Here is a 23,704-nt window from a genome sequence, read left to right on the forward strand (position 1 = left end):
TGTAAATGGAAATCGTATTTGTGACTTCACTTTATGCTAAACAAACACGCTTTCTGTGCCTGTTCCTGTGCCTGTCTACGAGGCCCCTGCAGCACGTGTGTCAACTTTTTTCTCCAGTTGAAATGATTTTAGGTAGTCGCTCTTGCATTAGCTTAGATTCAATAACCGTGAAATACCCAAGCTTTATATTACTAAGTTATGTGCATCAAGAAACTCACTAAAGAGATTTTCCGTTTTTCTAGGTACGGTTGGAAGATTTGTCATTGATTGTATGCTTGGGGACGTTACACAAGGTACATGATTAATGTTGTCAGGTTACATTAGGTCGCAATAATGCTATTTAATAGCAGCTTAAACAAAATCTCAACAAAAGCATACCAGAGACTAGAAGATATCATGTAGAACGCGCCTTTCCATTCTGGGTTTGTGGAACTATAGCTTTCAGTACTTCCAACTACAAAGAAAGTAGTGCAAGTGTTCATTAGTCGCTGCAGGACTCTTTACCTTTTAAAATTTCATGCCCCCTCTCCCAGAATAAAGAAAGAGGAAACTTGTGTGAGGAACTAACTATTTCCAGCAAAGCTATGGCAGGTTTAAAGCCAATAAACAGACAGGGTTAAAAGCCAAAAAACCTTTTTGAAGAAAAAGCAATTTCATGATAAAAAACCTAAGCACTGGAGAAGAGCAGAAGAACGAAATAAACAAATACAAGCAGCGGCAGCATAAAAGAGCACAAAATGAACAAAGCAAATGGAATTCTACGAGGCAGTTAGTCACAAAAGCTTCCACGAAGGAGCAGACACTTCAGAAGAAATTTTTAAAAATTAGAAATTATGTACTCTATTTACATTATGTACACAGAAAATAAGGCATATTTCAGTGGTTTTAGACAAGATGGAGCTGAAGTAGCCAAATCAGTTCTTGCCTTGAAGAAGAACATTGCAGTGATTCAGAGAGAAAAACAGTCACAGGTGCTGTAGGGGTGTTACCAGCATGCAGCATCCTTCGTTTGCCCATTTTGTCATTTTGCCTGCTTGTTTTATGCCTATCTTTCTTTTTGCCCATGGTGCTGTCTTTGTACTGGCCATTTCCACGCCATGTTTTTTTTTCTCCCGAATTTTTTCTCCTTTATTTTATATGACAGTCCTTTCCTTCCAAGTTTCCTGTTCCCATTTCCACATGTAGCACAGCCAGCTGGACGGTTTTTCTTCTTCTTTCCTTGGTTAACCTCCCTAGCTTTCTTCTACAGTTTCTTCCCTTCTTTGAAGTCGCACATTAGGTCATCTTAGCCTTGCTCTTACCATCACAAACTTCCCTAGAGGTCTGGTGGTATTACTGGTGGTGAAATAAAATTTGTTGGATGAGAATTGCTTGTACATATGACCCTCTTGCTTTTTCTGTGTTTATTTTTGCTTATGATACACGGGCTGATGGCATTGCGATGGCCCATTATTTTTTATGAAAATAAGAATGCTGATGACCACAATCTGAATGAGCATTAGCCAGAACTTTCATAATCAGCTACAGCATTACTGGAACCCAGCTTCGGTAATGCAACTTCATCATCATCCTTGTTGCTGTGAGCACGCTGGAATGGAAGCGTGGAAATTCTACAAGGTCTGGTGTGACACCTTTGTGGCCACCGGTTTGATGTTGGCATAAATGAGAAGGCTGTGCTACACATATCGAACTCCTTCGTTCTATCGCGTATCGCATTCGCATATCGCATTCCTTCCTTTTATCTAGTGTATACAGCTGAAGAACGTCTCCAGATGGCCCTGGCTGAACCGATACGTGCAGATGTAACTGTCGCAAATAATAAAATTGAGAGTTCAATATATTGTCGGCTTTCTTAATGACTGCCATATGCAATGCACATTAAGTGTCTGAATACTCTATATTAGCTATTGATAGTCTCATGCTAGGCAATCTTATTCACCTGCTATAGTTATGTTTGGCAGCTGTTTCAAAGTTAAACACTATGATTGAACTAATGAGCGGCAATAACAATTTATAGGTGCACTCAAATTAATTTACTTTTCAAGGAAGACGTATATCCTTCATCGACTTCGCCTTGCACAAAATACATGACGGTCCTATCGCGACCCAAGAAAGCGCATATGTGTGTTACCTCAACATGCTTCCTAGGCGGTTTCTGTTGACAGATTTCGGGCCGAACCTGCAGGCATTTCAGGCAAAACCGCCTGCAGGCGGGGTGGTCCTGATAATTGGACGTGAACAGAAGTGGCCGTTTCCGTTCATTGGCGAAGGCACCCAGGGAAGGACAGAATAATTTTTCTTAACGCCCCACCACACGGGTGCCCATCTCACATGAACGAAGTTTACTCCTCCCCCACCTCCTCTGTGCAGGTATATACATGGGCCATATGAGAGCAGAGGTTCAAGTATACGTAATTAAACAACGTCGCTGATCCACCGAATTTAAGAAATGTGTCATGCAAAGCATCAAATATGCTATTTGATCAAAGCATCAAATATATTCTCGAAAATTTCAGATTGCGTGTTTCAGCGATCGAAGGAGCATGCACCAATCGCACACACCCATTCAGGAGATTTCTGCACCTACATTCGGGATTACCTTTCGGCTTCGCCTTGTCCTCCTCTAGAAAACCACCTTATTGTGCAAATAAAGTTACCATTATTATTATTAGTTGGCGGTTGTTTTACCTCTGACTCAAGTAACACCGTTCAGTGAAAGTATAACAGCACCCGTAAACAAGAGCCTAGTTATACGCTAGGCATGGTAAAATGGTTCGTATAATTGTTTGTTTTTAATTTACGAATCATATACGGCCAAAAGGAGCCGATCTGCCCAGCAATGTCTCGCGTAACATTATATGACCGGCTTACGGCGAGTTCAAATCGCCAGCAGCCGCTACGGACATGCAAAGAAGGTGTCCTTGAAGATAGGCGGCGGCGGCTTTATTCCGCATCATCGGCAGTCTTCGCAAGCGTGTCTTCGCAAGCAACGAAGTGACACAGCAGACACTAAGGCGTGTTAGAATGAACCTTTGTAAATTAGCCCCACACGACTGACGCTCCTCACAATATACCGAAACTGAATTTGGCGCCTCAGCCCGACGTCTTCTTTTTGCTTATAATTTCAGTTATTTTTGTTCGTCAAGCATAAATACTTCAAAAAAACTAATAAAAAGCATACAAACTCGTAAAGAAACTCAGTTATTGCCATAAAAGTTGCTTAATTTTAGCTTAGGGCCCCAAATTTGTGCCTCATTTTCAAGAAAAATTGTTAACCATGTCTTCAACTACTGATCTGGCAACTACAGCGTGGCATCATGGCGGCATCTATGTTTAGACACATTTTTGAGCCAGCTTTACCCGCCTGCCGTACACACTATAGACCGCACCGGGGCCTCGCTCAAATTAGTGACGCCAGGTCTACGTTACAGAAAAAATGGAAGAAAAGCGGAAGAGAGAAATGCCAGCTTTCTTTGCGGATTTCTCAGGAAATAACGCATCGTTGCTCGTCGAACAAATTCTGAGAGTGCTACGAAACGTATGACCTTTCAGTTACAACAAAATTTCATGCAGCCCTTGTGTCCCTTGAAGTCTAGCCGCGAAAACGTCGCCGCTGTAGCTGACTGCCAGGGTTGATGCAGCTTACCTCGCCTCTTCCATTCTGACCTCAGGAACTTGCACCTTCTGACCTCGAAATCTAGGAGGTTCCTCTTATGCAATACTATTCTAGACTGCTGCCAGCGGTTGGCATACATGTATTGCCATGCAGGCCTGGCAATTTCGGTTGTCTTTACCCGTCTTCATTACACGTAAGTGAGGAATTTTCCTCGAGCGAGCGGTGCGCCCACATGATCAACACCGCACGGAGTCAATAATCCTAAATTAATAACCAATGGTTGCGCCTGAACGCAGGTGTCCCAGCAGCCTTCCGGCGCTCCCCTTGTACTGTCGACGATCAGTTCAGACGAGTGCGTGTCTGAAGTGTGCCTCTGGAACGCGGATTACCTCTTCCGAGAGGGAAACAGGAAGAAGCCGTGCCAAGACTTTTACGAGCACGTCTGCGCATCGTTCGAGTGAGTTTTGCGCTCCCTTGAGGGGACACTAAAGCGAGCCACCTGCCGCATTAGTGCGACGAAATAGGACCGCTCGGGAAATTGTTTTCGTCTTCGTTCGAATCCCCGAAAAAAATAGTGGCTGTTGAAGAATCTCAAAGGCGGACGGAAAGCAAGAAAGGCGAACTGCATTTACAGTAACTACAGGGCATAAGGAGCTTCTTCTGCTTTCTCTTCTTCGTCTGTTATCTCCGCGTGCAGTCGCGCCGAGGCTCCCGGCCGCTCTTTTTCCGAGCACTGGCTTCGGCACGCGCGAGCCAAGTATAGGGTTACCACCTGCCCGGTTTTAGACCGGTACGACCGGTTTTTTATACAGCGGGCCGGTGGCCGGTCCGGGCCTAAAACCGGCCGTCACTGGCCGTTTTTTTTTTTCTTTTTTTTTGCCATTGTACAACGACTACTTCTTCTATGGGGCTTTATAAGCATCAATTGAGCGACTACGACGATAAATGTGCCGACAATCTGCGCAAGTACACGCGAGTAGAGAAAACGCGCGGGCGAGCGGGCTCCGTGAGATGGAGGGAAACCAAAGGGAGGAACAACAAGACTAAATGCCACCGCCGTGGTGAGCAAGTGCGGTTACCTTTCAGAGCAGCACACCAAAGTCTCAATCAATTTCAGTACAAGTGTTTTGTCAATTTCGCTCTACGAAAAGGCTGCAACAAATAGTATTGCATGTCAAAAAAGCATGGCGTCTTTTTTTCTATATACCAAGCCCCCCCCCCCCCCCCCCTCCGAAGGACCGTTTTTTTTTGGGGGGGGAAAGGTGGCAACCCTAGAGCCAATTTCAAGACAGATTGCCTTACGTCAGTAGAATATTGTATGTTTCGGATTACTACGTGTGTTCTCAAAATTGAAAAATTCAACTTTCACCATCACTTGGGAACGATGATAGGGACGTCATTTCCATGGTGAATGCTGTAAACATTTTATCTCCTCTATGGAGGAATTAAAGCCTTCGATGGGCAAGAACCCTGACCCACTGAGTGTTTTGGTAAATTATGATGAACAAAAGGCGCGGAAAAACACGGCGACACAAAAGAGAAAATACACAGGACGTCCTGTGTATTTTCTCTTTTCTGTCGCCGTCTTTTTCCGCGCTTTTTCTCGTCATAATATATCAAAACACATGTGAACTTTCTCTTCTGTGTAGCCGTCTTTTTCCATGCCTTCTTCCTTAATTAATGTGTCAAAACCAACCCGCCCAAATTCCCGTTCACTGAGTGTCTCGCAGTATGTACTTTGTCCTACGGCTCAACCCCTCGCTAGGACTAACATGAGAAACAGCAGGAGACAAGAATATAAGAAATGCATCAGAGGCCCCTGGTGGCTTACCTGTGTGTTTTCCGTTCTTTCAGGTACCGCTTGGGGGATCTGCATCAACTTCCTTACCCCAAGTTGAGCAGGGGGCAGTTGATCCTCGATTTCGACCAGTTTTTCAAGAGATACCTTGCCGTCAAGGGAAAGCCCCCAGGGCCCATAAACAGCAACTTCCTCGCCCAGGCGATGTGGGTTCATGAACAGTGCAAATCTACACCCACCAAGGGCGATGGCTCGAAGGCTATGTTGGCTTGGGTGGAACTACTCGACACTTTGGAACTCAGAGGCTGGCCCTACGCCGACTTCACAGGGGACATCGTCAAAGTCGTCTCGATGGCAGACCGGTTACTGATGCTGCAGGCACTGTTTTGCGTCAGGCTCTTGCGAAGTGCTGGTCAGAGCAATGGGTCGTCGCAGATCGTGTTAAAGGCGCCAACAACGTACCTCAAGCTCCACGTGGCAAGGGGCATATCCAACGCGACAAAACGTTACGAGGACATGCTAGCGAGAGCTTTCGGTTTGTATACAAATGAGACGGCTGCTGTCGCGGTAGCAAAGCAAGTCTCAAGACTGGAAGAAACGCTCGAAGACCTCTCGTTCCTCGACGGCGTGGATGCCGAGTCCGTGGTTAAGGACATAAAACCTATCGGCATGATGCCCAGGAGTGATGGCTGGAGCTGGTTGAGGTACATGAGGCACTTGCTCAACTCTGATCCGAGAATCATAGAGTCCACCTTCGTGTTCGTGGAGTCCCCCGCTTTTTTCAGTGCCTTCTCCTCCGCCTTCAACGTGGAAAATTACACGACTGCCATCGCCAATTACGTCGGCCTCAAGGCACTGATCACACTCTCGCCGTTCCTCCCAGCACAGCACACGTTCCTGTACGAGTTCAGCTACGCCTATGACGTCACCGACGTTGACCCGCAGGTTGTTGCCTGCAGTTCGCTCGTTGAAAAACTGTACCCATACGGCGTCGGTATCGCGGCGAAGCTCACTCTAAATCGCGAATTCGCCAATGTCCACCGTACGCATTACGACGCGCAGTTGTCAGCGCTCTTCAACGAGACCCGCGTGGTGGTGAGAGACCTGCTGCAGACTGGGCGCTCGTGGTTTTCAAACCTAGATGTCAAGCGAGCTCAGCGAAAGCTGGATAACATGACGCTTGCTTTCGGCACGACGCATAACTTTGTCCAATACGAGACCTACCGGAAAACACCTGCTCAACCACTACGATCAGACACAAGCGTGCTCAGTACTCTCGTCTCCATTTTTCGCCACTCGTCGTCCATCTACTGGAACGCGCTCGACAATGCCGGTGGCAAGACGACACTGGCCTACGACAACACCTACGACACGTCCGTCTTCGACTGGAACAGCGAGTACCAGCCAACCAACAACGCCGTGTTCATACCGAACGCGGCTGTGGGGTTCCTCAGTTTCGTCTCCAGCAGAATCCCTTTCCAACTTTACCCGGTCGTTGTGCACCTCATCCTCAGGGCCGTACTGCAGGCGCTCGTCTGGAGCAACTCCCTCTTCGACGAACGCATGGTGCCCGAAAAGTGGTGGCGCGGCGAATCCGTCGGGGAGTACGAGAACGTGACCGAGTGTCTGCTACGCCGATACCGCGCTGCAGGTCTTCAAGACGGTCACGACGAGCGACGGCCACTCGTCAGGTACACGGTCGCACGTCGCGAGGCAGACTTCCTGGACAACGCCGTGCTGCGACCCCTCTACCAGCTGTACGAACGAGCTCTCGAGAAGCACAACGCGACGCGGCTCTTCTACCGCCTGCCAGACAGGCGGGTGACGCTGAGGGAGCTGTTCTTCTACAACTACGCGGCCGCCTTCTGTGATGGAGCGAGTGAGGAGACGCGAAGAGTCCAGGAGGGCTTGGCCATCACTCCGGCCAAGTTGCGCGTCAACGTGCCCCTGATGAACTTCCCGCCCTTCCAGAGAACGTTCTCCTGCGGCGATAAGGAAGCACACGAGCCCCGATGCGATGTTTGGAAGGGCTTGGACTGAAACTTTGATATATGACCGCATGTTAGTTAATCTTTTTTATGATAGTTCAGTTTCATACTCTACAATCCGTGGAAAGTAAAGATTTCTCGCGGATAATTCTCCCCCTTACCATCGGCTGTGCTCATTGCAAAAGAAGGGCAGACTGCCTGGAAATAAGGTTTTCAAGAGGGCAAAAATTTTAGTGTAGTTGCCCTTTAACTGTTGGCCACCTGTGTGCCACTGCTGTAGTAACACAATTAGGGGCAAGGATTATGTATACTAGCCACAATACACAATACTGCGATGCTATATATATAGCTTATCGCCTTATCGACAGCAGCAGGCATTAGACGTTCGTCCCAGTAGCGTTTTTTTTTTTTTTTTTTTTTTACATTTCCGTCGCTCTGCAGCGCAAGGAAAACCAAAAGCCACCTCCCAATAAGATACAGCTTAACAGCAAGTGCAGAGACGTGTACCTTCGGGCTTTAGCTGCTTTAGCAGCGTATGCGGGTTGAATTCCTTTTTGCCAAGAAATATTAAAAAATTTAACTAAACACAAGCAGCCGACCTAGCCTCTGGTTGCCAAAGAGTGTCATGTACGTGAGTGTGGCCATTCTTCCTGCCTGACATATCCGCGCGAGCGCTTCGTAGCTTTTTTTTTTTATTGTGCTTTGGTCTGGATAAGCAAACATTTATTGAATCAGTTATTCGCGGTTTGTAAACACACGCTACGCCACCTTTCGTATCCATGGCCCAACTGCACACCGTCAATGCACCACGGCCTTACCTGTACACCGTGTGGGAATCATGTAAACCAGCTGCCCCGACTGGGTGTTTGCTATCGGGAGGAAATAATCGGATAGCCCCCTAAAACCTCTCTCCGACCCCGGCGCATTAGGCCCGGCAGTCGCTTGTGGAGGATTGTGCGAGCATGGCGTACACCGTAACCATTACCTCCTCCGTGCCACCTCTCCAGCTTCATGTGGAGACGTCGAGCACATCCCTTTCTCCTTTCCCGCCATCTTACAATTCCCTCGTTGCTCTAACCAACCCTCCTCCTCCCAAGTGGTGGATACGATTGGCGTCGGTGTCCTATGGGAACAAGCTCATCATGGTCCTCGTTGCGGAGGAACACACAAAGGCAGTTCTCTAACCTTAGTCTCGCTCCTGTCAAGTAACCGCGACAATGAGTTGGGCGACATTTCTTGCCTTTTATGAAAGCGTGTCACCATGAAATGTTCTGACGTTACTACTCGAACATTTCTTGGCATCTGTGATGCCTCCTCCGCTGATTGGCTGACAGGCCTCGCGAGTGAAGGCTGTCAGTAGAAGACGGACGTACTGCTGGGTGCCATGGCACGTATACGCGCCGTCACCGTCATCGCACCTCGTCTCGCGAAACATCGGCAAATGGGCGCAAACGCTTTTTCATTGACTACGTCGCGAGGAGTGCTGAAATGTACGAGTAATCTGTTGAAAGAATAACACGCTCGAGGGGAAAATATTTTCGTGAAATCGTTGGCTGGCATGGAGTTCGGTTCAAACGAAGTGATAGTGCGCAAACTCCTCGCGACAAGCGCTCCCTTGTGTGTTCGAACGTGCACCGTACACAGCTGTAAAGTTCATAACTAGTACGTACGCATTCAAGTTACCTGAACACTCCTTAAGACAGTGGCGAAGCCATCCGTTCAGGGCGGCCCGCCACCTACCGACTCACCGGCGGGTAACTGCCGTTCTGGGTCCTTCGTATGCAAAGTTTCACTGTTTGAGTGCTGCTGTATACGTGAACGAGCAGGCTATGTTGAATTTTCATGTTGCGGCACGCCATGAAGCCCAGTGCAGGGGACGATAGCGTGCACGGATATACAGCTGCCGTACAACCCCGCCGCCGCTCTTCGTGGGTGGATGAACTGCGTCCTTTCACCTAACTCCCAGGAGCGACGCAACAGGTGCCGCCCGGGTGCACGTTTTTAATACCTTCTGGCCTTATGCCTTCCAATTTGCTACCTGCGACCTTAGATATTTGGACGTATACAGAAACGTAAAGAAGGTCGATAGAAGTAACGCTTATGGGTAGGAAACGAGCATCCCACTCAGGCAACAAACTCGGGTGGAATACCATAGAGTTCCTCACTAGCTTCCCGATGTGGAAGACATCACAGCTGACTGGGACTGCTGGGCTTGTTGTACAGAGAAAGGACAACCATTGGACCATCAAGGTAACAGAGTGGGCACCAAGAAGTAGGGGAGGGCCACTCACAAGACTGGGGGATGAGATAAGGCATCCCAAAACAGGAACTCAAACAGGCGTCAGTGGATTGTACAAATTCTTACTATGATGGTGACTGAAGATGGTAGGCACCGTCTGCACAGCTCGTTTTATTTTCTCTCTGCATCTTTCCTTCTTTACCCTGCACGTTGCGAACAAGAGCGACAGGCAGAGAGGAATCGACGTCATGAAGCGAGGTGCGATCTTGTTACACCCTAGTTCGTATTCGCTGTAGAACAGCCGTTTCATTGGTTCTCATTACCATCCGCCACCTTCTTGACTCGTTTCGAAGAAGGCATCCATGTCGAACTGAGAGACGGGTTCCTGCTGCGGCACCGGCAGATCGGACGGCTTGCAGGGCAGCGGGTCGCTCCAGAAGAACTCGTGCAGAAGGGCCTGGGTGAAAGAACGCGACGCAATTTGTACGCTTAGTTATAACTACCGCCGGCACGACACGCGTGTAAACAGAAACTTTGATATCTGGAGCAAGTTGTTGCACACCTGGGGTGCAAAACGCTAGAAGGATTTGTGCGGAAGCGGGGAAGAGGAAAGTAAGGGGGGGGGGGGGGGGGAGAACCAGGTGCAGTAAATCAACCACACCTGGAGAAGAAGAAGGTAGCGAGGGAAGAAGTTCCACGCGATTAAAGGGACCCTGCAACACTTTTTTCAACTTTTTTTTGAAATCTTAAATGCTTGCAGAACGGGGTCACCCAACACACCCAATACTTAGATTAGGGGGTCGCAAAGTACCTCAGCCAAGAATCACTGCTCTGTGCCTATCAGATGTCTTGTAAACTCGCTCAAAAGATTTTTCTCTTTCTCAGTCTTGACGTTTTTCGACGGCTCGAATTACGTCACTAAGGCCATGTAGCGGCTGTTGGCCGGTTCTCCTTCAGCTGCAGCAATGACGCTTTTCGATAAACAAAAGCCACAAAAACAAAGCGTAAATGGAAGGCGTATCTGGTGCGACAAGCAAATAACGCAGTGCTGCTCCGTGTTGGCGATAACTGTAGCTTTCACAGTGGTTCCAGACGCGAAGGAAGGAGTGAAAGCGCTTATAGAAAGTGTTGCAGGATACATTTAAACCTCGTGACCACAGACATACATTTTAGCACCCACTGCACATGGAGGTTCTCAGAACAAGCATTAGGATACCATTATTATACGTACAGTCATGAAATACATTTCCCAGCATCACATTCCTCAATCTTTTCAGCTGTAAGTGGCCGCCGCTTTACATAAGCAAGGCCGCGTAGGACAGCTTGTAATGGGGTATAGCAAATACGCGAAAAGCCTGCTTCAAAAACATCGTCCAAGTCCGTAGTGTTATCAACATTCAAGTGATGCACGTACTTGACCGGTTCCAATAATTATATATCCCTACTTGTTAGTGCCTTACTTTTGATATTACATTGCGATTCTTCGTTGTGGTTTCGGTTTTGTACTACGTGTGCTTCGTTGTCGAGCTCTTTGATATGCGACTCTATTTTGCTTACATCTACCATTTTTCTGGGTGCTCTGCTTGCGTGCAACAAAAATGTCGCTGTAGTTCAGTGGCTGGGGCGTTGTGCTAGGGCGCGAGGCTGCACGTTCAACTGTCGGCACCGGCAGCGATGTCGTTATAGGGACAAAAAACAAGAACGGTCAGGTGTCGTGATTTAGGCGCACTTAAAGAGATTTCTGGGTGGACTAATTTACGGCGCGCCTGCTGGTCACTTCGCCTACTAAAACCTTAATTCAATCGAAACCAATCAAAACAATAAATCACAGTTGTCCTCAGTCTTAGCTAGAGCAACGCTTCACACACTTATCGCATCATCCTGCTTTGGTGTAAGCTACTTTATTCGAAACTGTTGCATTTCGTTTAAGCTTAAGGGGGCCTTTGACATCCTCCACATAAGATTGAACTTTTTTTCGTAGTACGTTTCGAGCTATTCCACGCTAAAGTCAAATCTGAGGTTGCAGCTAAGCCAGTGGACGATAGCACAAGCTTTCCGCGCAATTTTGGGAGATAATAATTTTTCGAACGTAAGCCGACAATTTCTTGCCATCGGGCAAGTCCCGTTATCAAGATCCCCTCATCTCCCCCCACCCCCACCCCACTAAAAAAGGGTCACCCACCAGAGCTTGCAAGCATTCATGGATGCGCGCCTCATGGTTCAGACACGCGCTCCAAGGCCTGCTACCGCGAATGATCTGGCCACAGTATAAGCGATGTTTTAGATGGCCCCACGAACGACTTCGAAGCGTTTGTAGCCGATTCTCGTGTACTCGCGTCGATCTGGCGGTTCGTCCAGATGTGGCTGCTTGCACGCGCCAAAGTTATCGCAGATGCAGGGGCTCTTTATTTCGCCTCCATTAAAAATACTGCCACTGCAGTATTGGCCTGACACCGCGGTCTTTTGTTTGGACATTTGTTTCTCTTAAAAGGACCGCGGTGCCTCGCCTCACCTGCGAGCACGGTATCCTCTTGTCCGGGTCATAGCACAGGAATGCCCGTACGAGGTCTCTGGCGTGTTTGTTAACGTCCGGGAGAAGAGTGCGCCAAGGCACGCCGTCGCTCTCCTCGAAGCTGATCTTGTGGTAGTCCGGCAGCTGCTTCAGTCCCTGCAATGGTGGGCCATGGTGACTTCAAGCGTGACCATTCTGCAATACAGTTTACTGATTCTTCGGCGCTCGTTGTTTGCAAGACCACGTCAAGATCATGTCCGATTGATCAGTTCACCCACCTACGAACCCAAAGGTCAGCTCGTTAACATGGCACTTCAAAATTCATACATACGTCTTGTTGGAGGTGGGGAGGGGGGGGGGCGATATTCGCTCTAGACATTACCACCCCGCACTCATCCGCGCTCAGCAAGCATGACGCGCGAGCGCTGGCTAGGGAAGGTCCGATGTTTACGGAGGAAGACAAGCTAGGGAGGCAGGAGACGACTGGGTTATAAACATCAGGGGCAGCGTTTATTTCGCGTGCAATGAAAATTGCCCCATAACGGCTAGCCTTAGGGCACAACCATGACCTGTGAGCGAGACATTAAACAGCCTTCCAGACTTAGAGATGGTTCAAGTCATCAGTGAAACACCGGGGTTGCAGGGAGCTGCACGAGAGGAAGCGAAATTGCAGTTCAGAAAAAAACGAAAACATTGAAACCACGCTTCACAAGAGGAGATACAAGGTACGAGGGTTTTGTTTTTACTGAACATCATGAACCAACAGGACCAAACTTTTACTTTACGAGATTGCATCTCGGTGGCCGGGGGGCAGACTGGGCGGCAGAATGCCGCGCATGCATTATTGATTGGGTCACTGTGTTCGAGTGCACAGCCGTGTAATCTAGAGATGAGAACCAGCGAACACGAGAAATCGTAGAAGCCAGCCATATTCTTATAAGCTTGTCCGGATTGCATCAGTCACCCGTCTATTGTTTTGCTTAGCCGGGAAGTCGCACACTTAGATCCGCAGTAAGTGTGATTGCGGTGCCTGTTCAGGGCATGCCGGTTGGGAGGCTTACCCCATGGGCTATCTGCGATGCGGTTATGATTCCCCGCCTTTTTGGGTGGCTCAAAGTCTGTTATTCTCGTTTTCTGTACTGCGACGCGTGTAGGGCGTGTCGACTGGGCGCCGAGGTATTTATGCTTTTGACGGGTTCAATAAAAAAACCAATTGCGAGTCTGCGCTTGTACGGCTTCCTGTGTTCCCGTCTCCGTAAATTTGCTCGCAATTGTTTATTTCTAAGATGGACCACTACCAACTCGCCCAACTTTCAATCCTTTTACTGGAAGATCAGCTTCATCTGGTCAACCTGGTCCAGGGAACGGCCAGACTCAGGGCTGTCATTGTATGAACTACATATATTAGCGCCAACAAAAATCCGCCGTTTCAATGCAACTTTACTGATTCCCTCATTTGATATTCCACCCTGAGATTTCCCGGTTAGCAAAGCAGTCGCGCCTACTCACTGAATTAACTGCTTTGTAGGGACCCGGCCACACTTTTCCCCTCCATGTGGGCATGACCCCAAGATCCCTGCCCGTATGTAAATAGTGATGAGCAGTGGGAGGGTGCGCTGGGTAGCTCAGACCTGGAAGTCCAAACACTCCTGGTGACAAGGGCCGCCATAACACACCATTAAACCACATGACTCTCTCTCTCTCTCTCTCTCTCTCTATCTATCTATCTATCTATCTATCTATCTATCTATCTATCTATCTATCTATCTATCTATCTATCTATCTATCTATCTATCTATCTATCTATCTATCTATCTATCTATCTATCTATCTATCTAATCTCTTCACGCCAGCCACATTCCTCATAGCGGTCTCCTAATCCTGATACGAAAAATACTGGTCTGTATCTGTACGCGCATGCATGGCTCTTTCAGGTCGCCAGCCTGAATAGATCGCAAAATCAAAACAGCTGCGCTCAAGTTTTGCACAAGGAAGTATCGCAATAATCCGTGGTATTCTTCGTTGCCTCTTACCGGCCATACTTGTTCATTCGGCGTGCCCAGTGCCTTGATGACCAAACACAGCTGTTCGATGTCACTTTCGCCCTGCGTGAGGTCACGGTGCAAATTCAACTGAACAATGCCTATTAGCAATTAAAGGCCAACTGCACTCAAACTTTCGACAACGTAAAGACAATGTAACCTAATAGTACACATAAAAAGAGTGTGAAATGCAAATTACTAAGTTTCAAACACCAACGCGCGTGACGCAAACGGCTTACGACATTGGCGTTTTCGGAACCGAAACTGAATAGAAAAGGCGGCCATTACCGGCGGGCGGACGTGACGTACATGATGGAACGGAAGCGGCCGCGCTAAAACCGGCGGCCCCTCAAAACCGCCTTCAAAGGCGCGTGATAGCGTCGCGTTTCGCACTGTTATTTACACTGACGAACTCTCATTAACGTTCGCCCAGGATTATGGAGTTAGGCGCAATTCCGACATCGCATTGCTATCAATCGAAATGAAGTAGACCGTACGACAGATATTTTCCCATCAGAATAACTGCCGTTGTAGTAATCCTTGGCATTGCGATTAAAAAAGCGGGCCCTGATCAGTCTTGGGCGGTAACTAGTTACTAGTAACGCGTTACCGGTAACTAGTTACTTTTTAGGGGCGAAGCTCCTTAAGTCATGGGTCTGTCCATCCCTTGTGTCTCGTGGTACGTGAACGCCGCATGCTTTCGGAGATGTCGCAAAGTGGGCCGCGTTGTACGCGCAAGAACCGGCTGCAACCGGCAGCGCAAACTCGGCACCGGGAGCGCGAGCTTGTCTGTGTTCGCCAACGGAGGCGCGAGCGCACGTGCACTGCGAGGGGGAGATCACGCAAGAGATCACGCCACGAACGCAGGCAGTCGTTCTCGGAGATCGAACGACACGCAAGGACCTTTGCTCGTTTCCTCTAGTCTTGTTCGGGCACAAGTTCGCCCTAAATAAAAGTTCTTTCTTTACCGTTGTGTCCCATCCTACGTGACAAATTGTGGTGGAGGTGCGGGGTAGTCCTCGATGGCGCGGGGTCTTTCAGCATTGACTCCGAAAATAAAAGTTGATTTGTACAATGTACGCACACAGTCTTACGTCTTTCTTAATGATGTAATGGGCGAACTTTCACGGGAGAGTTACGGTTACCGATGATCTCCCCCTCTCGAGCTTCGCCCCACTTATCATCATTAATTCCGTGGATATGGCGTGATTTTTTTTCAGTAACTTGTAACTGTAACTAGTTACTTTTAAGTTAGAAGAACTTGTAACTGTAACACTGTTACTTTTTATGGAGTAACTGTAACGAGAAATACCGTTACAGTTACTTCATTTCTATAAAAAATTATCCAACAGCAGCACTCGTTAACGGCCGATGTACAGTTCACGCTTTCCACTTTTTCGGACTTTCTTCTGCAGAGCCTTCACCTACTTCATGTATTCCAGCTCACTCCCTTCACATGGGTGAAAAACAGCTGGACTAGAAATGTTAAGACGTACAGTGCGTGTCAGGCTAGTCTAGGGCAAGCAAGCGCGCGGCTTCCGAGCGTGCTGGTGACATCTGCTGATAGCGGCTGGGTTAGAGATAGCTTGCCTTTGCGCGTGCTCGGATCTCGGACAGGCTCAGGCCAGTCGTCGTTTCGCATGTGCCACTCTAATTTCCGAAACCCACCACCCTCGTCGAGCGCTTTCTTTCCACAGGGCCAAGAGTGAGAGTTGAACAGACGTGTCGTTCGACGCTCAATCATGCAAAACGGCCTGCGCTAATCTTCTGACTTTTACGTTTAGCAAACGAAAAGCTCGAAACAAGAGCGCACTGCAGCGCTTTTCGTCGAACCTCGCGTGCGATTAGTAACGCCTGCACCGACAATGCATCGCGTCAAATTACGCGCTTATCCCCGTATCACCGCCTACGGCTGGCACTGCAGAACAGAAGCGCCCCTTTCGGTGGGTGGCGTCTGTAAGTTTAAGTTGCCCATGCTAAAAGGCGACCTGCCCGAGCCTGTCCGAAATCTACGCACGCGCAATGGCAAGTTATCTCCAACCAAGCCGCTATCAGCAGAGGTCGCCAGCATACTCCGAAGCCGCGCGCTCGCTTGCCCTAGACAATCCAGACGCGCCTTGTACACGTGTGCGTGGTGTCCCACGCGGTCAGCTAAGGGCTCGAAATTTTTAGGTATGAGCTGCAATATTTCCCTCAGCAGCGCGATGTCGCTCTCACCCAGACCATAAATAACGCTGCGACACGCGCCTAAGCGCACGTGGACGCATCTTGACACCAGAATTCAGAGTACGATGCGTGGCTGCACCATTTTCGCCACATCTGGAGCGCAGTAAAAGTGTTTGACACAAAGGCGGACAGGAAAAAAAAACACAAGAAAAACATCCACAAACGCCGCAAAACGCACTGAAGCCTTTGCACTTTCGTGAAAGCCTGGAAAACTCCAGTCAATGCGACGCCTTCTCATTCGCGACCTGCAGCCCCGTTTGTGGGGTCATAAAACGCCACGGAGAGTTTCTTGGCGTCCCCGCGCTCGTCCAGCCCTTTGCGCAGTGTAGAGTGTTCGATTCACAAGTCGCAGTTTCTTGCGACCATTGTGCGCTTTTGAGACCCCTGGCCGTGTTTGGGACCATGTGTTTGGAACCCCTGGTCTAGAGGCTTCGTCTAGCTGTCAATAGTGCCCGAACGAGGTCTAGGAAGTAAATAATTCCACGCCCCTTCACACATACGACGACCCCAACACACCACCAAGCATCTTGGCCAGCAGACGCCTGACCACACTGCCGCTGCACGAGGGACTTCATTTCCAGAACTGGGGAGAAACGAATACTGTAGCTACATCTGTTTCTGAATGTTGGGCGCAAAGAATACTTCGGCGAGCTTCGTTCGGCTTACGCCTCAAAGCAAACGAAGGGAGCAGGCTCTGGGATCGGGGACGTGGTTGCTGTAAAAGGCTGGGATTGGGAGGACAGTGTTTCCCGGTCGAGGCGACAAAAATCGCCTTTGTGAGGACAGGGGGCGCAGGAAAAAACAGTAAGGAGTCCAGTTCCGTTTCTATTCCATGTGTAAATAACTTATTCTTGGGGTGGGGGTGGCTTGGGGTTGGTGTGGGGGAACGACTCCGAGGGCCTACGAACAAACGTCGCTTCGGCAATAGCTCAAATTGGTCTCCGTCTGCGACGACAGGTAGGAAATAAAATGTTAACGCAGCGCTTTCTTTTTAGTATCCTTCAAAAACACCGCGACAACCAAAGTACTCCCACATCCGTTTCCCTTTCCTCCAAAGGGCCTTCCGGCGATCCACCACCCCCTCCCCTTTTTCCCCTTCTCCCTCACTATGCAAGGCGGTCAAGCGACAACACTGTAGGTGAAAATAAATATAGTTGACATTGATTGCTTCGAATGTTTTGTCCTCAAGCTAGGTATAGTATAAGCTCGGCCTCCGTGTTTGTACTTTTCCAAAACGTTTGGCAGCCATTTCTGTCGACACAGAGCAAGTGCAACCGCTGCCTGGGCCCCCATGCCTTCGCACGTTTCTATTTAATAAGCTAAATCTTGTTATCTAATACTTAGTTTCATACTGTAACGGAAAAGTAACGGCGTTACTTTTTTACAGTAACTGTAACTGTAACTAGTTTCTTTTGGAAATTTAGTAACTGTAACTGTAACAGAGTTACTTTTTGGGTTTAAGTAACTGTAACTGTAACACCGTTACTTTTATTCGGTAACGTGCCCATGACTGGCCCTGATTTACAAACCTAGTTGCTCGTACGATATCGAAAAGCAGCTTTGGTTAGCCGGCGCCTCGCCTATCACATCGCTCTCTTTGAAGGAAATAAACTGCACGCGGGCGGAGATCAATCACTATTTTCAATATAGATTACGTGCAAACAGCTTCGTGAATATCAGCCCAGTATTTTTCGCCTTGCTGCACATCCAGAATCGAAATATAGAAGGGATATGAAACTATAAACCAGCTTCCACAGCTAAATTACGCACTAAAACACGAAAACGTTACCCATCTGCCGCTGTTTTCTACTTTCACCAGAGAAATGTGCGGTTGAAAACGTTTTACTTCCAAGTAAACTAAATCTAGTGCTCTGCAAAAGTAAATACTTCATTTGGGAATTGAAAAAAAAAAACAAGTTTGTTTAGGAGAAAAGCAGTTTCGTTAGCTTTCACACTTCGGGAAGGCGACGGCCGATATTAATGCGGGTGTATTTGTTACCACGGGCTAGGCTGATTTTGGTTCACTTAGTAAGTGAGGCAAAAGTCGCAGAAATGTCTATATCCACATGTACAACAACTCTAGTTAGGCAGCAAAATGTTGGACAAGTCTTAGGGATGGAGGCCTCGTTGGCCCAGGCCAAATATTAGACGCGGAAGTGCAAGTGGTCAAGAATTTATAAAATAACCTTTTTTGGGGAGATAGATGCAATAGGAATGGCAAATGTAAGACAAGTGTGCGTGTCGTGTTATTCTTAGCAGAAATATTATTTTCAAGTAAAAAAAGTTTGCTAACTGCAGGACGTTCACAAGCGCATGAATAGTTTGCAGACTTTTAGTCTCTTTTATTGCACTGAAAAAAAAAGAGGATATTGCTAAATATGCTGCTATAAGTTTTAAACATGTGATGGCGGCGGTGGTACAGCGCGGTGGTATAGCAGAGAAACCCCGGGCGAACCTGTTCCTGCGCCCACTGGAGCGCCTGCAAGTCGCCGGAGAAGCGCGAGCGTCACGGGACAGGTTCCCCAACCTCCGTCACAGGCCGCTCGGAACTTGTTTCGGCGACTCTCCGCCAGGTGCAAACGTCGCCTGAACGGAGATACTTTGAGCGACGGTACCTAGTGCGCTGTGTGCTTACGAAGCTTAGGATTTAGCCGTGGTGGTTTTAAGAGCATAGACTACTTATTTGGATCAAATTTGGACACAGAAAATTTTGAGTGCAGTTGGCCTTTGAGGTCACGGGGTCTTACCCGAAACAGTGGAGAAGCGTTGAGCATCTCGGCGAACACGCACCCGATAGCCCTGCAAAGCAGAATAGTCATCTGGTCAGGTAGTGACTCTGTGAATCTTTTATTGGAGCAAGAGGGGAGAGGGGCGTTTGCCGTACGATGGGGATAGGGAATGCAAGGTAGGGGATTACTGGTAAAGGACCGTACTCAAAGAGGGGGTTCTGTTGAGGGGTTTGGAAGCCTTCACCGGAGTCGGCCCCAGCTAGACTACTCGCGCCAGACCACTCTTAACTGCAAAATCGGCCATTTTTCATAATAAAGTTTCGACTAATCAAGTGTGTGCTTCATGGTGTACGGTGTTTGGATTACAGTTTGTTAGGCTTTCTGGACGATGTTTGGCAAAGTGACGGGCCGATGCCAAATCAGATCTCCATGACCTAGTCTGGTCACGCAAAAGGTTCGGCCCCTGGCGGGACGCCAGCGTTTTGCTACATGACGTCACCACTGCCGACGGCGTCCATATTTCGGTAAATTTGAATTTCAAAGCGATCACAGATTAGTAGCAGAAATCTACACAACTCACCCGCTTTCAGATTCAGATTCCGCTGTTACCCATGTCCACCGAGCGCTAAAAGTCTGAGATTATCAAACGAAGCTTATTAGTCCAGGTATAAACCCGGGAGACGCCTGGTAGCGTCCCTCTGACCTTCTAGCTGAGCCAAGGGCAACCTAACTGGAGCGCCACAAACCCCGCTTCGGCCACCGACCGAACCAATTCGTGGCGCCGAGGCTTCCGCGGTGAAAGCTTCCATCGCTTGTTCGTTCCAAGGGCAAAGAGTAAGGACAAGCTCAGCCAAAGTCAAGCCAGCCCTTCGTACGCTTCCCCATTGAAAGAGTCTAACCATTCCGAGATGAGGGGTGCGGATAGAGGGACAGGGGGAAAGAGTGAGAACGCATGTCCTCACGAAATGACACGAAGGGGCGCTGGCTCCATCAAAGTTCACTGCTCGTCTGCGCCTACCGAGGGGACTGCGCCGAGCAGCGTCTGTGTTTTGTCTTGCCGTGGAATATAGTGCGCGTTCACAGCACGCTGCCACCCGAAAACAACTTTCGCTCGACAAATTTTGTTTAGCCGCGTTCAACCACGGAAAAATTTACGGTCACGGTTGCGTGTAAGCCCTCATTCACACAGCCATCACCTTCGCCGTCACGGCACCGTCACGTCAAAAAACCGCGACGGAGACGTAAACGGAGTAGCGTTCGTACTGGAGCTCTCCGTCAGAGTACAGGATCGTCTGCCTAGTGATCAATCTGAAGAGTAAGATAAAATTGTTTAGATGTTTACTTTTCGCTAAATTTAGTCGTAAAAATTTGTTTTCTGATTGGCTGGTTTACCACGGTTTACCACGGCTGGTTTCCGTCCCGTCGCGTTGACGGAACGGAAACGTAGAGCTCGGCTTCCCGTCCCCGTCGCACTGTTTTCGGCGAGAAATCGCCCGAGAAACCATCGCCCATGTCGGAAGACGGTGACGTGACGGTGACGTGACGGGGTGAAAAACGGCTGTGTGAATGAGGGCTAAGTCTCGTGTCCGACGCGCAAACCTCTTTCTTAGGAATGACCGCCGTAAACGCTCGAGAGAAATAAACTTTCTTCATATATCTTTCACCAACAGTTTGCGCCGTCTCTGTGCCTCGCTGGTCGTACAGCACCGTTAGATTTCTGCCCAGGGTAAGTGCTAGGTGAGGTAAGATACTATTTTCAATTAAACCCGACTGAACCCAGCGTACTTTTGCCAAGTTGCACGCTTCTACACACTGACGGAAGAAGGAAAAGTACTGTTGCGGTGAAACCACGACTTCCTTTGATTATTACGGACTACGTGGTGCCCCAAGTGTTCTGAACTACAATGAGCAGCCGCCTAACATGAAAATCCGGCTGCATGAGTTTGAGCCCCCTTCGCTGCGGTCGCTGTCATATTTTAGGGTCAGAGTACTTTGGGGTCTCGGTCGCCTTGTCGTCGTAGCTCGCTTCACGGCGTATACCGTCGTCACGGAGTCCCACACAAGGTTCGAAAAACGAGCGGTTTATATAGTCATACATACCCACTCGAAACTCGTGAACCACGTGCGCTTGTCATACATCTCCCCGTTGCTTAGCGCAAAGAAAACTGCAGATACAACTGAGGCAAAATACACGTAATTAACCGGCAGGTTCATTTACTCGGGAACGCTAGTTGGGTAGGTTTTTACGATAGTAAGCGGGAAAAAGTGGCAGTGCAAGATAAAAATGGGGCGTTCCAAACTGCGCAGTAAGCCGCCGGTACATGCGGAATGAAAAAGCCAGCACAAAACAAAACACTCACGCTGGCGCTGTTTCAGGCATTCACCCATTCGCCCCCCCCCCCCCCCTCCAAACACAGAAATTTTAGCGGGAGGAGGGGGCAGTGCCTCTCTTCTGCATTTACCAGGGGGACGTGCAGTGCAGATGCTCCAGTGAACAGGGCCAGCTAAGATACCCGCAATGCCAAACTGAATATCAGCATCATAAAGATTGTTAGGCCAACTAGGTAAAGGTTTTATTTTTCTTAACGGGCTCCTGGGGTGACCGTCCATGGCACGTATGATAGGATAAACTGCGCAAGAACGCATAACACGAAGGAGTTAGTTTATAGTGTAACGTTGTGGTTCGACGACGAGTCTGCAAGCGCCTCTCATCCCGTCACCATTGGAGAAAGAAAGCCTCTATGCCATCACTGGCAACCGCACCGAAAATACCGCAGTCGAGAGAGGCCGTCTGCTGAATTGAGACTGCGCAGTCTCCCAATTCCCCCTGCTGCACGTTTGGAAAAGAAGCAGGCAATATGGCTCATAACCAGGCGGCTCGCAACGCACGAAGCGCCTCACAGCGACGTTTTAAATATCGATTGGCGCTCGCTCGCGCCGCCTTCGAACGTCGCCACCGAGACCTCAAGACAAAGGCACCGAACGTTACATGCTTAATGTCACGGTCATGTCGGGGGATCATTTGTATAACTCAACAGCCTTTTCGATGTCTACTCTCGACCTACCAGGACATAAGACAAGCTGTGTGCTTCCACACGATCAGTGACGCAGCAGTCTGCGGCCCTTGCCTCGCATCTATGTGGTGTTTCTCTCATCTCAGCTTCAGTTTTAGTGAAGAGAAAAAAAAAAGCGAAGGCAATAAACGAAGGAAAGAAAGAAAGAGGCCGTTTGCGAAATATCCTTGCCAGAGATCAATGCCGGGACCGTAGCGCTGCGCACCGTAGAGCAACTCGGGCGCCCGGTACCACCTGGAAGGAAAGACGAACTGGCCTCAGTGGAAAAAACTCCGTACGTTCAAGCTTCGAGGCAGCAAGTACAAACTTTTAGAATTTCAGCAACAATCATCAAGAAATCTAGAGGGCGTTGGTTCAACAAGCTTTTGTTCGAGGGAGTTCCACACACCCCGCACTTTGTCGTTACTAAAACGTACCATGCACGCGGAAAGAATGTATGGCGTGGCTGCCCCGGGTGATCATGCGTGTATTCGTATGGGTCCCAACTGTTCCCGTTTTGAAGTATCAAAACACAATAAAGCTTCGTTATAACGTAATTGATTTCATTCGTGCTCGCCTTATTCGAAGCGTTTCGCGGTCTCCGTACACTGCAGTATACAGAAAGCATGTCCGTCATACCCGCTTTAACGAAGTATCGCTTATAACGCAGCCGCTTTCCTGCTTGGAGGATTTTGTTATAACTACGGTACACGCTAAAGGGCGGTGGAAGACTACATTAATCTAGTCTAAGGCTTTCTACCTGCCGTCCTTGATTGATTGCAGCGCTTAACGCGCCGACGCAACGCAGGCGATGAGGCGCGCCGTAGTGGAGGGTTCCGGATTAATTCTGACCACCTGGGGATCCTTAACGTGCTCCGATATTTCGTACACACGAGCATTTTCACTTTTCGCCTCCACCAGAAAAGCGGCTGCCACGGCCGGGAATCGAACCCACGACCTCGTGCTCAGCAGCGCCACGCTTTAGCCACTGAGCCACCGCCTATCACATGTCTCACGTGTAGCTTCAGCGTGTTAGACAACTTACGGAATAAAACATGAGCTGTGTAAGCGCTTACTGGAAATACTCGTCTCGGAGAAAGAGCGATTTATAAGCTTGGATGTGAGTAGGGAGGCACGTGCGAGACTACGAAGACCGCAGCACGCCCCGTGCCCACCTGGTGGCCACACACGAACTCTGCTCTCGGTCCCGAGAGTCCAGACAGGCCAGTCCGAAATCAGCGAGCTTCAGCACGCCCTCGCTGTTCACGAGCACGTTCGTCGGCTTCAGGTCCTGCACACGAACATGAAAAAACAAACAAACAAAAAAAACAGGCACCAATCAATCCATGAACAAATTTGCAACACACTATCAAACATCCATTAGTGTGTCCATGTCTCTCTCTTTCTCTCTCCCTCTCTCCATCCACCCATCGGTTTGTCTGTTCGTCCGCGCGTCCGCCCGTCCATAAAAACAAAGAAAGAGCGGAAATAGCGCAGTGGT

General features: G+C 48.8%; 2 protein-coding genes across 2 annotated transcripts in view; one reads left to right on the forward strand and one right to left on the reverse strand.

Annotated features, from left to right (window-relative positions):
- LOC144148457 (phosphate-regulating neutral endopeptidase PHEX-like) overlaps positions 1–7,454 on the forward strand; it is an 8,650-nt gene extending 1,196 nt beyond the window's left edge. The window contains exons 2-3 of the mRNA XM_077679996.1: positions 3,913–4,073; positions 5,471–7,454. Coding sequence (XP_077536122.1) covers positions 3,913–4,073; positions 5,471–7,454 — 2,145 coding nt within the window. The remainder of the gene's footprint in view (positions 1–3,912; positions 4,074–5,470) is intronic.
- Positions 7,455–9,811: 2,357 nt separating this feature from the next.
- Positions 9,812–23,704, reverse strand: part of LOC144149301 (cyclin-dependent kinase 20-like) — a 47,426-nt gene continuing 33,533 nt past the window's right edge. The window contains exons 4-9 of the mRNA XM_077680871.1: positions 23,379–23,494; positions 22,396–22,458; positions 19,169–19,220; positions 14,187–14,258; positions 12,154–12,309; positions 9,812–10,098 (exon numbers count right to left, since the gene is read on the reverse strand). Coding sequence (XP_077536997.1) covers positions 9,961–10,098; positions 12,154–12,309; positions 14,187–14,258; positions 19,169–19,220; positions 22,396–22,458; positions 23,379–23,494 — 597 coding nt within the window. The 3' untranslated portion in view covers positions 9,812–9,960. The remainder of the gene's footprint in view (positions 10,099–12,153; positions 12,310–14,186; positions 14,259–19,168; positions 19,221–22,395; positions 22,459–23,378; positions 23,495–23,704) is intronic.

This window comes from Haemaphysalis longicornis, unplaced genomic scaffold (assembly GCF_048455015.1).
Source record: "Haemaphysalis longicornis isolate Haplotype H1 unplaced genomic scaffold, Haemaphysalis longicornis Haplotype H1 scaffold_8, whole genome shotgun sequence".
Classification (NCBI taxonomy): domain Eukaryota; kingdom Metazoa; phylum Arthropoda; class Arachnida; order Ixodida; family Ixodidae; genus Haemaphysalis; species Haemaphysalis longicornis.